Source organism: Gopherus flavomarginatus, chromosome 2, assembly GCF_025201925.1.
Source record: "Gopherus flavomarginatus isolate rGopFla2 chromosome 2, rGopFla2.mat.asm, whole genome shotgun sequence".
In the NCBI taxonomy this organism is placed as follows: Eukaryota; Metazoa; Chordata; order Testudines; family Testudinidae; genus Gopherus; species Gopherus flavomarginatus.
Genome location: NC_066618.1, coordinates 213,784,342 through 213,797,345, shown reverse-complemented (window position 1 = coordinate 213,797,345; position 13,004 = coordinate 213,784,342). Strand labels below are relative to the sequence as shown.

Below are 13,004 nucleotides of genomic sequence, written 5' to 3'. Positions count from 1 at the left end.
GCCCTTTAAATGCCGCCCCGGCCTGACCGCCGGAGCTGCGGGTGGGATTTAAAGGGCTCCACCAGGCTTCCCGCCACTGCGGGGAGCCTGGAAGAGCCCTTTAAATGCTGGCCCGCAGCTTTGGCAGCCGGAGCTGTGGGTGGGATTTAAAGGGCTCCACCGGGTTTCCAGCTGTGGTGGGGAGCCCGGAGGAACCCTTTAAATCCCACCCGCAGCTTTGGCAGCCGGGCTGGGGCTGGCATTTAAAGGACCCGAAGCTCCACGGTGGCTGGAGCCTCGGGCCCTTTAGTTTGCCCCAGGGGCTACCAGCCGCCTTTGCAGCTGGGAGCCCTCTGGGTGATTTAAAGGCCGTGGGACTCACAGCAACAGCTGGTGCCCCAAGACCTTTAAATCTTGAGGCCACGCCTCTTCCACTTGAGGCCACACACCCCCCGGACTCTGGGCCATTCAGCGTAAAGCTGAAGGCACGCATGTTAAATGCACCTAAGTTGCGACAGACTTATACAAATATTTGCACTGTAAAAATGACAAACAAAAGAGAGTATTTTTCAGTTCACCTAATACAAGTACTGTAATGCAATCTCTTTATTGTAAAAGTGCAACTTACAAATGTAGATTTTTTTTTTTTGTTACATAACTGCAGTCCATAACAAAACAATGTAAAACTTCAGTGCCTACAAGTCCACTCAGTGCTACTTCTTGTTCAGCCAATCGCTAAGAGAAACAAGTTTGTTTACATTTACGGGATATAGTGCTGCCCAATTCTTATTTACAATGTCACCTCTAAGTGAGAACAGGCTTTCTAAAGATAGCTACAGCACTCAGACCCAAGGTGTAAGAATCTGAAGTGCCTTCCAAAATCTGAGAGAGATGAGGTGCGGAGCATGCTTTCAGAAGTTTTAAAAGAGCAACTCTGTGATGCAGAAACTACAGAACCCAAACTACCAAAAAAGAAAATCAGCCTTCTGTTGGTGGCATCTGACTCGGATGATGAAAATGAACGTGCATTGGTCTGCACTACTTTGGATCCTTATCAAGCAGAATCCATCATCAGCATGGACGCATGTCTGAATGGTGGTTGAAGCATGAAGGGACATATGCATCTTCAGCATATTTGCATGTAAATATCTTGCGACGCCAGCTACAGCAGTGCCATGCAAATACCTGTTCTCACATTCAGATGACATAAACAAGAAGCAGGCAGCATTATCTTCTGCAAATGTAAACAAACTTATTTGTCTGAGCGATTGGCTGAACAAGAAGTAGGACTGATTGGACTTGTAGGCCTCAAAGTTTTACCTTGTTTTATTTTTGAATGGAGTTATTTTTTGTACATAATTCTACATTTGTAAGTTCAACTTTCATGATAAAGCGATTGCACTATGGTATTTGTATTAGGTGAACTGAAATATACTATTTTTTTTTTACACTGTATTGTGTTGTAATTGAAATCAGTGTTTTAAAATGTAGAAGAACATCCAAAATATTTAAATAAATGGTATTCTATTAATCGTGCGATTAATTGCAGTTAATTTTTTTAATCGCGTGATTAATTGTGACTATTTTTTTTAATAGCTTAGCAGCCCTAGTTTTTTGTTTTGAAGAAGAAAAAAATAATTACTATATTTTCTGCTAAACCTAGTTTTTATTGTATGGATGTAACTAGGTATACAGTGAGGGAAAGACTTTTTCCCTTGAGAAGATAACCTCTTATTTGTAGTAAGCAACATTTTGAAAATTAGCTTTACTTACTGATGTATTGAGTTATCTTAAGCATTTACTGGGTTAAGATAAGTCTTACTTAGACTGTGATATTTTTAAAGAGTGTTGAAAAACTAACTTTTGACTACAGTATCACTGAGAACAACCATTAACTTTAAAAGCAGCAAAGAGTCCTTTGGCACCTTACAGACTAACAGACGTATTGCAGCATGAGCTTTCGTGGGTGAATACCCACTTTTTCGGATGCATGTCTTCCAACGAAGTGGGTATTCACCCACGAAAGCTCATGCTCCAATACGTCTGTTAGTCTGTAAGGTGCCATAGGACTCTTTGCTGCTTTTACAGATCCAGATAACACGGCTACCCCTCTGATCATGCACTTTAAGTCGCTATTCGCACTTATGAAACTCAGATTTACATTTTGTAATGCATCTACTATAACTCTTCATAGGAGCAACGAATGAAAATTGACAGAGAATTTGCTTTGTGGCTCAAAGACTGCCATGAGAAATATGACAAACAGATAAAATTCACGCTATTTAAAGAAATAAGTACACGTACTGACTTGACCTCCAAAAGAATGCAAAGTCCTTGGGCTACATATTCTGCAATAGAGTGGGATGGGAAAACGTACAGAACTGGACAGTTGGTAAGTTAATTGCTTGATAAAGTTGGCACTGTTTAAAGTTAAAAATTGATATACGTTATGTAGAATATTTACAGTATATAAGGTAAGTATGATACTAGTTAGATCAACAGATAATTTTCTATACAAAAATTACATTAAGAAAGTTAAGAATCCAAAATCAAGCTCTAAAAAGTTAAATATCAGAATTAAGTTTGTCTGTTCTTCCCTGGCTCCTTCTTTGTCTCCTGCAGAATTTAGAAGTAATCTTCAGTGTTCCTGTTTCTCCTTAACTTCGCAACCTACATAAAAGTTACAAATATAGTTATGTTTACTTTGTAAAGCGCATATCACAACAAACTTGTCTTCACCGAAGGTGTGTAACTTTTAGTGCACATTCGTATGTTGCACTCTCATTGGCTGTGTGGCCCTTGCTGGAGTGCATTGAACTAGTCCTGTTTGGGACTGCGCTAATGTAATGTAACTACCTTTTAGTTTACGGCAGTGGCAGTTAACCATGTGAATCAATTCACACCTCGTGGTCCACACTGTGGCACAGTGTAGACAAGTCCTCAATCTCTTTTCTGAAACTAGGAGTTTTTTGTTATAAGACAACAAAATTATTAGAAAAGAATAAAATTAGCTCATTTTCTTCAGTTGTAGTTCATGTGCAAGATTTCAAATAAACGTAACTTTGAAAAATGTGAAGGTAGTAACAAGCTGCCTTAGTTTAGGACACATGTTAATTTCAAATCAGATTAATTTTTTTAATATCTTGTAACTCAATTTGAACAGTTTACTTCATGCATTACAGAAAAATTCTCCATTAGGCTTTAGAATAAACCTGGAAATTTTTAGTCCACACCATTTCTTTTAGCCAGAGTTACAAGATGTATATAAAATAAGTCTTATAATGGAACCTGATTACAACCTTAACTATAGACGGACTGTATCATCCTGTGATTTATCTGGGGAGGAGCTCTGAGAGAAAGTTCCTGGCTGAATATGACAGAGGCCACCGTCATTTAAAGCAGGGAGTTTGGGTTTTAAGGAGAGCGTCTCTGCTGCAAACTAAAACCTGGGTAAGGAATGTCTAACTTCAGAAGGGTTTATTATTTGATTTATACATGCAAGCAGAATAATTGCAAGGTGACTGATGCACAAATGTCATTTTTAATGTGTAACTTCTGTTGAACCACTTGTGTCAGGAACTCATCCATGTTAAGGTTTATGATAGTTACTGAGCTGTCTTTTCTCTTTTAGGTGAAAACAATTAAAACTCTTCCAATATTTTATGGAAGTATCTTGAAATTTTTTCTGTATGGAGATCATGATGGTGATGTATATGCTACAGGAGGAGAGGTTCAACTTGCTCTGGTAAGTAAGCTATAAAGCAAATCGTACAAACCTCTGAAACTTACTCCATTTTGAAACTCTTTATTTGATCCTGAGATTAGATTTTTTAAACTTTTTTTTCTATCTAAAAACATGAGATTCAGTCATGCTAGATTGTTTAACAAGCCTCCAAAAAAAATAATAAATAAGCAGTTCAGTTCAGAGTTTTACTATAAATCTCCATAGCTCACATTATGGAGGTGTGTTCATTGAAATGGTCTAGTTAATTTAAAATTGATTTGGCAGTGTAGTATCACAGTTGACACTTAGCACAGTTGCTATGTTTTGTGTGTTTAAATCAGGGGTCAGCAACCTTTCAGAAGTGGTGTGCCGAGTCTTCATTTATTCACTCTAATTTAATGTTTCGTGTGCTGGTAATACATTTTAATGTTTTTTAGAAGGTCTCAGTCTATATGTTATATAACTAAACTAATGTTGTATTGTAAAATAAACAAGGTTTCCAAAATGTTTAAGAAGCTTCATTTAAAATGAAATTAAAACGTTGATCTTATGCTGCCGGCCCGCTCAGCCCGCTGCTGGTCTGGGGTTCTGTTCACCTAGGCCGGCAGCGGGCTGAGTGAGGCCTGCGGCCGGGACCCCGGCTGGCAAGGGTCCGGCAGCCAGAACCCGAGACCAGCAGCAGGCCATGCGGGGCCAGCAGCCGGGACCCAGAGGGCTGAGGGCTGGAGTCAGGGCTGGGAGCTGGGTATGTGGGGGGGGTGAAGGTGTCAGGGCAGAGGGGAGCCTGGGTGTGTGTGGGGATGCCAGAGTCAGGGTTAGAGTTGTTGGGGGTTGGGGGGAAATGGAGTAAAGCAGAGGGCTGGGTGTGTATGAGGGAAGTACAGGGCTCAGGGCAGGGGTCTGGGGTGTGTGCGGGTAGAGGGCAGTGTGTGTGTGGGGAGCTGTCAGGGCTCATGGGAGAGGGCTGGGTGACTGCCCCCCTAAGAACTCCCAACCCCCCTGCTCCTTGTCTCCTGACTACCCCCTCCTGAAACCCCTGCCCCCAACTGTCCCCCAGGACACCATCCCCTATCTAAGCCTCCGTGTTCCTTGTCCTCGGACTGGACCCTACCCCTTACCTATCCTCTGACTGCCCCGACCCTTATCCACACCCTCGTCCCCAGCCAGACCCCTGAGACTCCCATGCCCCATCCAACCGCTCCCTGTTCCCTGACAGGACCCCCAGAACTCTCAACGCATCCCCCCATCTCTGCCTTCCCCAACCCCTCTCCACACCCCAGGCTCCTGACAGGACTCCCAGAGTTCCCAACTCATCCAACCCCCCCAACTCCTTGTCTCCTGACCACTCCCTCCAGAGACCCCCCTCCTAACTGCCCCCCTCCAGGACTCTCCTTGCTCCCAGTCCCCTGACTGCCCTGACCCCTATCCATCCCCCGCCTCCTGACAGACCTGGAACTTCCATGCCCTATCCAACCCCCTCTGCTCCCTGAGTGCCCCCTCCAGAGACCCCCGCCCCTAGCCACCCCCCCCATCCAACCCACCCTGTCCCCTGACTGCCCCCACCCCTTATCCAATCCCCCCTCAGCCCTGGACCCCTTACCATGAGGCTCCACACAAAGCTAGACACGCTGCTCTGCCCCCTTTCAGGTGTGGCAGAGCAGCCATGCAAGTATTGAGCAAAATCTGAAATGTACTCGGTGTTTGAGGCAGCTTTCTCTGTCTTGGCAGAAGGTAAAAAATGCCCAGCCCATAGTCAGCCAACCCTCTCTTTCTGAGGGCACAGGGCTCTGAGTTGTCTGGCATATTGGGTCTCCTACCCCCTCAAAGTATCCATTACTTTACTGTGAAAAAACAACCAGGAAAGATTGAGCAGAGCAAGAAGAGGTTCTGATGGTGAAGAGGACTTTGACCAGCTGACCAGGGGCTTAAGTCCTAAGGCAGCAAAGGACCATAAAGATAAGACCCCTTCCAGGCTACTGGTTCCCCCACAAGTCCTAAAGTGGGTCCTAAATCCCTGAGGAGAGAAGCCGAGCTCCTGTACAGCTCCCTTTCCTTGCACCATGAATCAGGGTTTCCTCATGATACTCTGGAGTAAGTTCTGTGTAAACCAGAGATTCTGAGTCAAAAAGGCAAAAGTAAGTGTGTCTTTAAGAAGACAGTGATTACTATTGTGAATAAGCAATCAGGAGTTAAACCCTTTCTTTGCCTTCTCCCCCGCGACAGTGTTTGTGGGCGATTATCTCCTTCAGAGGGTCTCTCTCAGTGCTCTGTACCGTGGTTACCACCCTCCCCAACCCTACAGCTTGTGTGGGGATTCAGAGAAGCCAGTGCTATGCCTCAGGCAGCAGGTTAACTGAAATTGTGCCTATCTGGCTTTCAGCCAAAAGACCCTCACTCTGCCAGGGAAAGGGCTTCAGATTTGAGGCAAAACACGAATGGGAATTGTGCCTTCTGATCATCAGCTACCAATTCTTTCTTTGCCTGGGAAAAGGTCTCGCTTTTTCCCTCCCTCACTCCCAAGGCTGTCTCCACATAGAGCCTTGTGCATCTCAGGCAATCTGTGACCAGAACAGAGGTGCTTGAGGATTCTACTCCCCATGAAGCTTGCACCTTCATGGGATTACAGAGGGGTAAGTAAGTAAATCCCTTTCCATATTCAAAAGAGCCCTGATGTCCTGAGTAAAGCTCCAAGTGGTGCTTGGTGGCTTCTACCATACTTGCTTGCAGGAGCAGTTAGGCAGCCTTTCAGGTCCTGGGGACAGCTAACAAGCCATTTTCACAATTTACTTGTGTACCAGTATCAGGGGGTAGCCATGTTAGTCTGGATCTGTAAAAGCAGCAACCACAGGACTCTCTGCTGCTTTTATGTGTACCAGTAGCCCGCTTCTGTTGTGTGGTCTCCTGACCAAGATGAATTATACTATCTCCCTCCTGTAAATAGCCAGGGAAAGAAGTACCACACAAGCAAAACAAACAAACAAAGAGAGAAACAAAAAAACCCTGCAGAACTTTTCCAAGACAGGATGCCAGTCAGTGGCCTGCAAGGAACTTAATATTTAATAAAAAATCTTTCCTTTCAAGTATTGTTAATACATATTTTCCTGTTAATGCCTCTTTTGAAGGCATAAGATCCAAATGAGGACACCTGATTAAACTAAAGTGTAATATGGTGTGTGTCTGTGTCTGTGTGTGTGTGTGTGTGTGTGTGTAAGTAAAAACAAGCCACACCTTCAGAAGGGGACTTCCTTCCAAGACCATAAGAATCATGGTGCAATAATTTCAAAGCCTCAGCTGTAAGTATTAAAACCAAAGGCTTTTCATATATTTAGTGGGAAAGCTTGTTTCATGGTTAACAAACGGCTCATCTTCTAGTGGTATGATCCTTGCTTGGAGTGAGATGTCTCGAGCCTGGTCTTGGTCAAACGCTTGATGTGATTTGTGATGAACAATGGATTCTAACATGGTGACTACAAGGATGTCATATTACACCCATGAATAGTTATCACTTATCCTAAATAGATATCTTATGCATGGAGGCTTACAGGTGAGAAGCTATTGGAGGAAACAGAGAAATTACTAGTTGAGATTGCAGAGAAGTTTCAGCCCTCTCTCTGAAATCCAGCACAGCAATCCATTAGTTGCTACCAACACCAAAGATATCCAAGAAACGATTGTTACCCTGGATGGGAGGAAAGAACCTGGAGTAGAAGCTTCCGAGCAAACCTAGATCAGTTTTCCTTCAAATTAACAAAATCTTTAGCTTGACAGACTCTTCTTTCTGATCCACCCTTGGCACCCAGAGTCATATGTAGCTGATTGTAGTCACAGCAAAGCATGGCTCATAGGCCACAGCATGCAGTCCCACAATCCAGAATCTGGATTGCCTCCAAGCATGTGGCTTTTCAGTAATGCCAGGAAAAGCTCGCTGATTCCCTCAACAACCATAATTCACATGGGAGTGGACATAGATGCTTCAGTGAGAAAAATATACCCATCACTAGACAGATTCCTGAAGATCCAGGATCTGATATTTCTGCTGGAGGAAGCACGAGGTCAACCATAGCACAGTGTCTATAGCCACTATGCCTTCTGGTCTTGCACATATGGGTCTCTCCATGGGTGAGGTTTATCAGGTGTCTTCAGGCCTTTCTTCTGAGAGTATGGGACCATTCCTTGTAGCCAATGTAAGACCAAGTTGTTTCCGAGTCAGGTGCTGTAGTTCCAGAGGATGTCCACAGGGGTTTTCCCCATATGCCTTCCAGGCCTGCAGCTTCTCAGACACCATTCTGAGGGGATGGGGAATGCTCTGAGGATCTAAAACTACCTACCAGATCTGGAGTTTTAGAGAATGGAACCATAGCTGTCAAATGAGAAGCCATGGCACACCCTAGATATCAAAAGATCACTGAAGACTTATGTCAAGCATATGGAATCCACAAGGAGATGGGTCTGTATTCTTCGAGTAGTGTCCCTGCGAGTGCTCCACTTTGGCTGTTGGTGCATCCCTGTGCTGAAGATCAGAGATTTTCAGTAGCAGTGCTCAGTCAGGGCATGCATGAGCAATAGTCATCTTGCGATGTCGTTGGCACCTCATGTAGTGTGCGGACAACCTGACTCGTTCAGTTCATTCTCAGCTGTCCTTGGCTGCAGATGGAGCTCAGGAGCCTCTTTGTTTTTCTCTCTCTAGAAAGTTAGATTAGCAGTAGCTTAGTAAGTCTAGTTTGTTTAGTTATTGGGTTTTTTTTTTAAATGTATAGGTATTTTTTTATTTTTCCTACTCTTTCCCCGTTGGGAAACTTTAACATCCACAATGCCCAGCTTGCGTGGGTTTAAACTATGTGACTTTTGTCATGAGGCGATGCCCCTCTCAGATGTCCACTTGTCTGTTGTTTGGGGGAGACCCATATCCCTCAAAAATTGCCCATTTCTCCAACCTTAAAGCCAGGGCAAGGAGTGATAGAGATCCCCGCTTCAAGATGATTTTGATGGAAAGTCCCTTCAGCTTCCTCCTCAGGGACAAAAATAAACATCAACAGATGGTTCCCTGAACAAAATCTCTGGTAATGGGATTGCTCAGTCTTCCAAATCATCCAGGAAGCGAGCTGCGAACTCCTCTAAAAGGGACACTCAAAGAAAGAAGAGGTCCTCGGTGAGGTCACCATCCTTGGTGCTGAGCTCAAGTAGAGTGAGCCCTTGTGAGGCTCCAAGCACCTCTGGCACCATCCCTATGTGGACATCTGCTGAGCCCCACTGCTCCGGAATGGAGTCGAGAGGCTCCTCCTTCACAGCACTGACCACCCCGGTGCAGGAGTCGGCACCGAGAGTGGTATCACAGGCTGCCCCCACCGTCATCGACTCAGTCGTAGGCACTGATATGACAAGCTGAGAACGGCACCAACCATTTTGACAAAGGCATTGACTGCATCTGCACCAGCCACACCACTGCCACAGAAACAAGTGGCTACGCAGCAGTTTCCACAGCACAAGGTCCTAGTGGTCTCCTCGGTGCTGCAGTCACCCTTGCTTGGTAACAAGGGATCTCCAGGCCAAAAAATTGAGCTGTTGTCCACTTCTCCTGCTCCCCATCCTATCTCCAGTGATGAAGAGAAGGAATTATATGGGAAACACTTCTCCTCCCAACACTCTTCACTCTCACCAACCTTGCAAGATGCAACAGTGGTATGGGCAACCCTGGATGTGTCCAACAATGCCCTTTCTCATGCAAGGGGACCCCTTGGTGGCATATTGGGCTCACTACTGTAAGCCCTCGACCCCAGCCGGAAGGGAAATAATTCTCCAACTTTCCCAAGCAGGGAGACGTCAGAAGTATTGGAGGAGATGAGAAGGAAGAAGGTTCGGTTGATGCGGACATTTCCTCAGCCCACAGCTCATCATCCTCCCCTGACAAGGCAGTCTTTTCGCTGCCTCCAAGCCAGTTGACGACTTGAAACAATTTCAGGAACTCCATAAAACATCCCCCTAGAAGAGGTGTAAGGAAAACAGCACAAGCTACTGCAAAGTTTACAGACATTCACTACATCCAAAATTGCACTACCAATAAACAATGCCATAATGGAACCAGCAGAGGATATTTGGCAGACACCCCCCAACCCCCGCAACCATACCCTACTACTAGCAAAAGAGCTAATAGGAAGTACTTCATCCCAGCTAAAAGGATGGGCATTTTGTTCTCTCAACAACCGAATTCTCTAGTGGTGGAAGCTGCTAATCATCGCAACAAACAACCTCAATTCCAGTCCACTCCACAGGATAAAGAACATAAACGATTAGACCTATTAGGCAGAAAAGTATACTCATTAGCTACACTCCAATTCCGGGTAGCCAATTATTTTGCCCTTTTAGTCAAGTACAACTAAGACAATTATGGTAAGCTGCAAGAATTTCTTGATGCCTTACTGGTGGAAAAAACATCCCCCAGTTCAATGCTATCTTGAAGGAAGGACAGCAAATTTCCAGGCCATCCTTACAGATCTTGATGGATGTAGCGGACACTGTGGCGAAAACAATGGCAATGGCAGTTGTAATGCACAGAGCTTCGTGGTTGCAGTCGTCTAGAATCTCCAAAGAGCTCCAACTCAAGGTGTAGAAGATCTAGCCTTTGACCAGGAGAAACTCTTCTCTGTAAAAACAGATGATGATCTTCATTCTATGAAGGACTCTAGGACCACCCTGTGAACCGTAGGCATATACATGCCTCTTAACAAACAGTGTCAATACCAACCATACCAAAAGGGCAGAGACACCCACCGCCCACAACAATGGCAATTTGACCACAACAGAAATAAACGTTCACAAAGATGGAGGGCTCCTCAAACTCAATCCACATCTTCACAACCATCTACCACCAAGCCACAATTTTGAAGTCCTGGTCGAGGGTCTGAACGCCCCCTTCAATACAGCGCTACCAGACACTCCAACCCCACCTTTTGGCCATCACCTGTGCCTGTTTACCATGCTTGGGCAGGAATAACAATGGACCAATGGGTACTGCTGGTTATAAGGACGGGTTATGCTATCTCCTTCCTCGTCTTACCCCCTACCTATCTCCATCCCTGTCCCTCTTCAGGGATCCTTCTCGTGAGCACCTCTTACAACAAGAAGTGAACCATCTCCTACAATAGGGTGCTGTGGAGCAAGTTCCAACTCAATACAAACGGAAGGGTTTTTACTCCCATTATTTTCTTATCAAAAAGGAAAATGGTAGATGGAGGCCTATCTAAGATCTTTGGAAACTTAACAAATGTTTGTGGAATCACCGATTCAGAATGGTCACACTGGCCACAATTATTCCAGCATTAGACAAGGGGGGGACTGGTTTTCATCCCTTGACCTCCAAGATGCTTCATTTCATATTACCTTACACCCAGCGCACAGACGATTTTTAAGATTCACAGTAAGGGTCAACCATTACCAATACAGAGTACTACCTTTTGGCCTTTCCACTGCCCCTTGAGTCTTTTCAAAAACCCTCGCTGTAGTGGTGGCCCACTTACGAAGGAGAGGAGTGATGATCTTCCCGTACTTAGATGATTGTCTACTGAAAGGCGCAACTTAGGAAGAAGCAACACATATGGTGCAGACAACCATTAAGCTTTTCCAGACACTAGGGTTGCAGATAAATATACAGAAAACTACATTGACCCTGGTTGCAACAACTGGAATTCATCGGGGCCTACCTTGGCTCCACACAGGCCAGGACGCTGTTGCCCAGTCACAGATTCATGAAAATAGTCAACCTCATCTCGACAGTCACTAGCAGCCTCAAATGTCCACCAGAACCTGCCTACAGCAATTAGGTCACATAGCAGTCACGACATTTGTGGCGAGACACACAAGACTGCATATGCGTTGCTTACAGGGCTGGCTGAGCACTGTGTACGCTCCCTGCAAACACAGTCAAAACAAAAGAGTGACAGTACCCTCAAATGTCATTACATCACTCAAGTGGTGGACGAAACCAGAAAACATCTGCACGGGGATTCCTTTCCAGCAAGATCCTCCATCACTAATAATCATGACCGACACGTCACTCATAGGCTGGGGCGCTCACTTAGACCAGCACTCCATACAAGGCAAGTGGTCACCGATGGAAACTCAGCTCCACATCAATCTGCTGGAGCCCTGAGCGGTATACAACATGTTCAGGCACTTCCTACTGATTATATGGAATGACTCCATCTGCATATTGACTAATAACATAGCATGCATGTTCTAGATCAATTGCCAAGGAGGAGCTCACTCCCATTCACTTTGCACCAAGGCTCTGAAATTGTGGAACTGGTGCATTCACCACAACATAGCCATCTCGGCATCTTACCTCTGGGGTGTCAGAATAAGACAGCAGACACTTCTCCAAGGAACATGAATGGGAAGTACACAACAATGTCCTCCAATTGATATTCCAAAAATGGGGTTATCAATCTGTAGACCTGTTTGTGTCAGAAACAAACCACAAGTGCCCTCTTTTCTGCTCCAGGGTGAGACCAGCACCCAAGTCACTAGGGGATGTCTTCTTCATCTTGTGGGACACATCATTCATATATGCATTCCCACTGATACCTCTAATCTCGCAAGTCATTCACAAGATATGCACCAACAAGGCCCATATCATACTGATTGTTCCAACGTGGCCCAGACAGACTTGATTCCCTTACTTGTTGCGCCTAGCAGTGTGCGCTCCACGAGCCCTTCCCCTGCAGACGGATCTCCTCTCACAGAATGGAGGCTGAACTCTCCACCCAAATCTGGAGAAACTTCACGTCAAAGCAAGGTGACAAAGTAGCCTGTTTAGAACATGTAAATCATATTATTAAATAGCAGGCGATCCACCACTCACAATACCTACCTCCAAAAACAGAAGAGATTCTCACTATGGTGCCAACAAAAACAGGTAAACCCAGTCATGATGCCTCTGCAGCCATACTGGACTACATACTGGACATCAAGGAATCGGGCTTATCCATAAGCTTAAAGTACATCTAGCAGCCATTACAGCCTTTCACCACAAGGTGGAGGGAACATAAGTCTTTGCTCACCCAATCACAGATGCTTCCTTACTGGTATACAAAACATGTACCTAGAAGTCCAACAACCTACACCCGCATGGGACTTGAACTTCATACTCCAGTACCTCACCAAAGCACCTTTTCAACCCTTAGTGACCTATTCCCTCCTTCATATGTCTATGAAGGTGATGGTTTTTGTAGCGATTACATCAGCTAGACAGGTCAGCGAAATCAGGGCACTGATGGCGGAGCCCCTTACAAAGTGTTCTCTAAAA

General features: G+C 45.0%; 1 protein-coding gene across 4 annotated transcripts in view; it reads left to right on the top strand.

The window, feature by feature from the left end:
• The window catches only part of SMCHD1 (structural maintenance of chromosomes flexible hinge domain containing 1), a 183,386-nt gene that overhangs the window by 34,158 nt on the left and 136,224 nt on the right, over window positions 1-13,004 (top strand). For all 4 annotated transcript variants that reach the window (XM_050939184.1, XM_050939183.1, XM_050939185.1 and 1 more), the window contains exons 13-14: window positions 2,174-2,371; window positions 3,611-3,724. In XM_050939184.1, coding sequence (XP_050795141.1) covers window positions 2,174-2,371; window positions 3,611-3,724 — 312 coding nt within the window. The remainder of the gene's footprint in view (window positions 1-2,173; window positions 2,372-3,610; window positions 3,725-13,004) is intronic.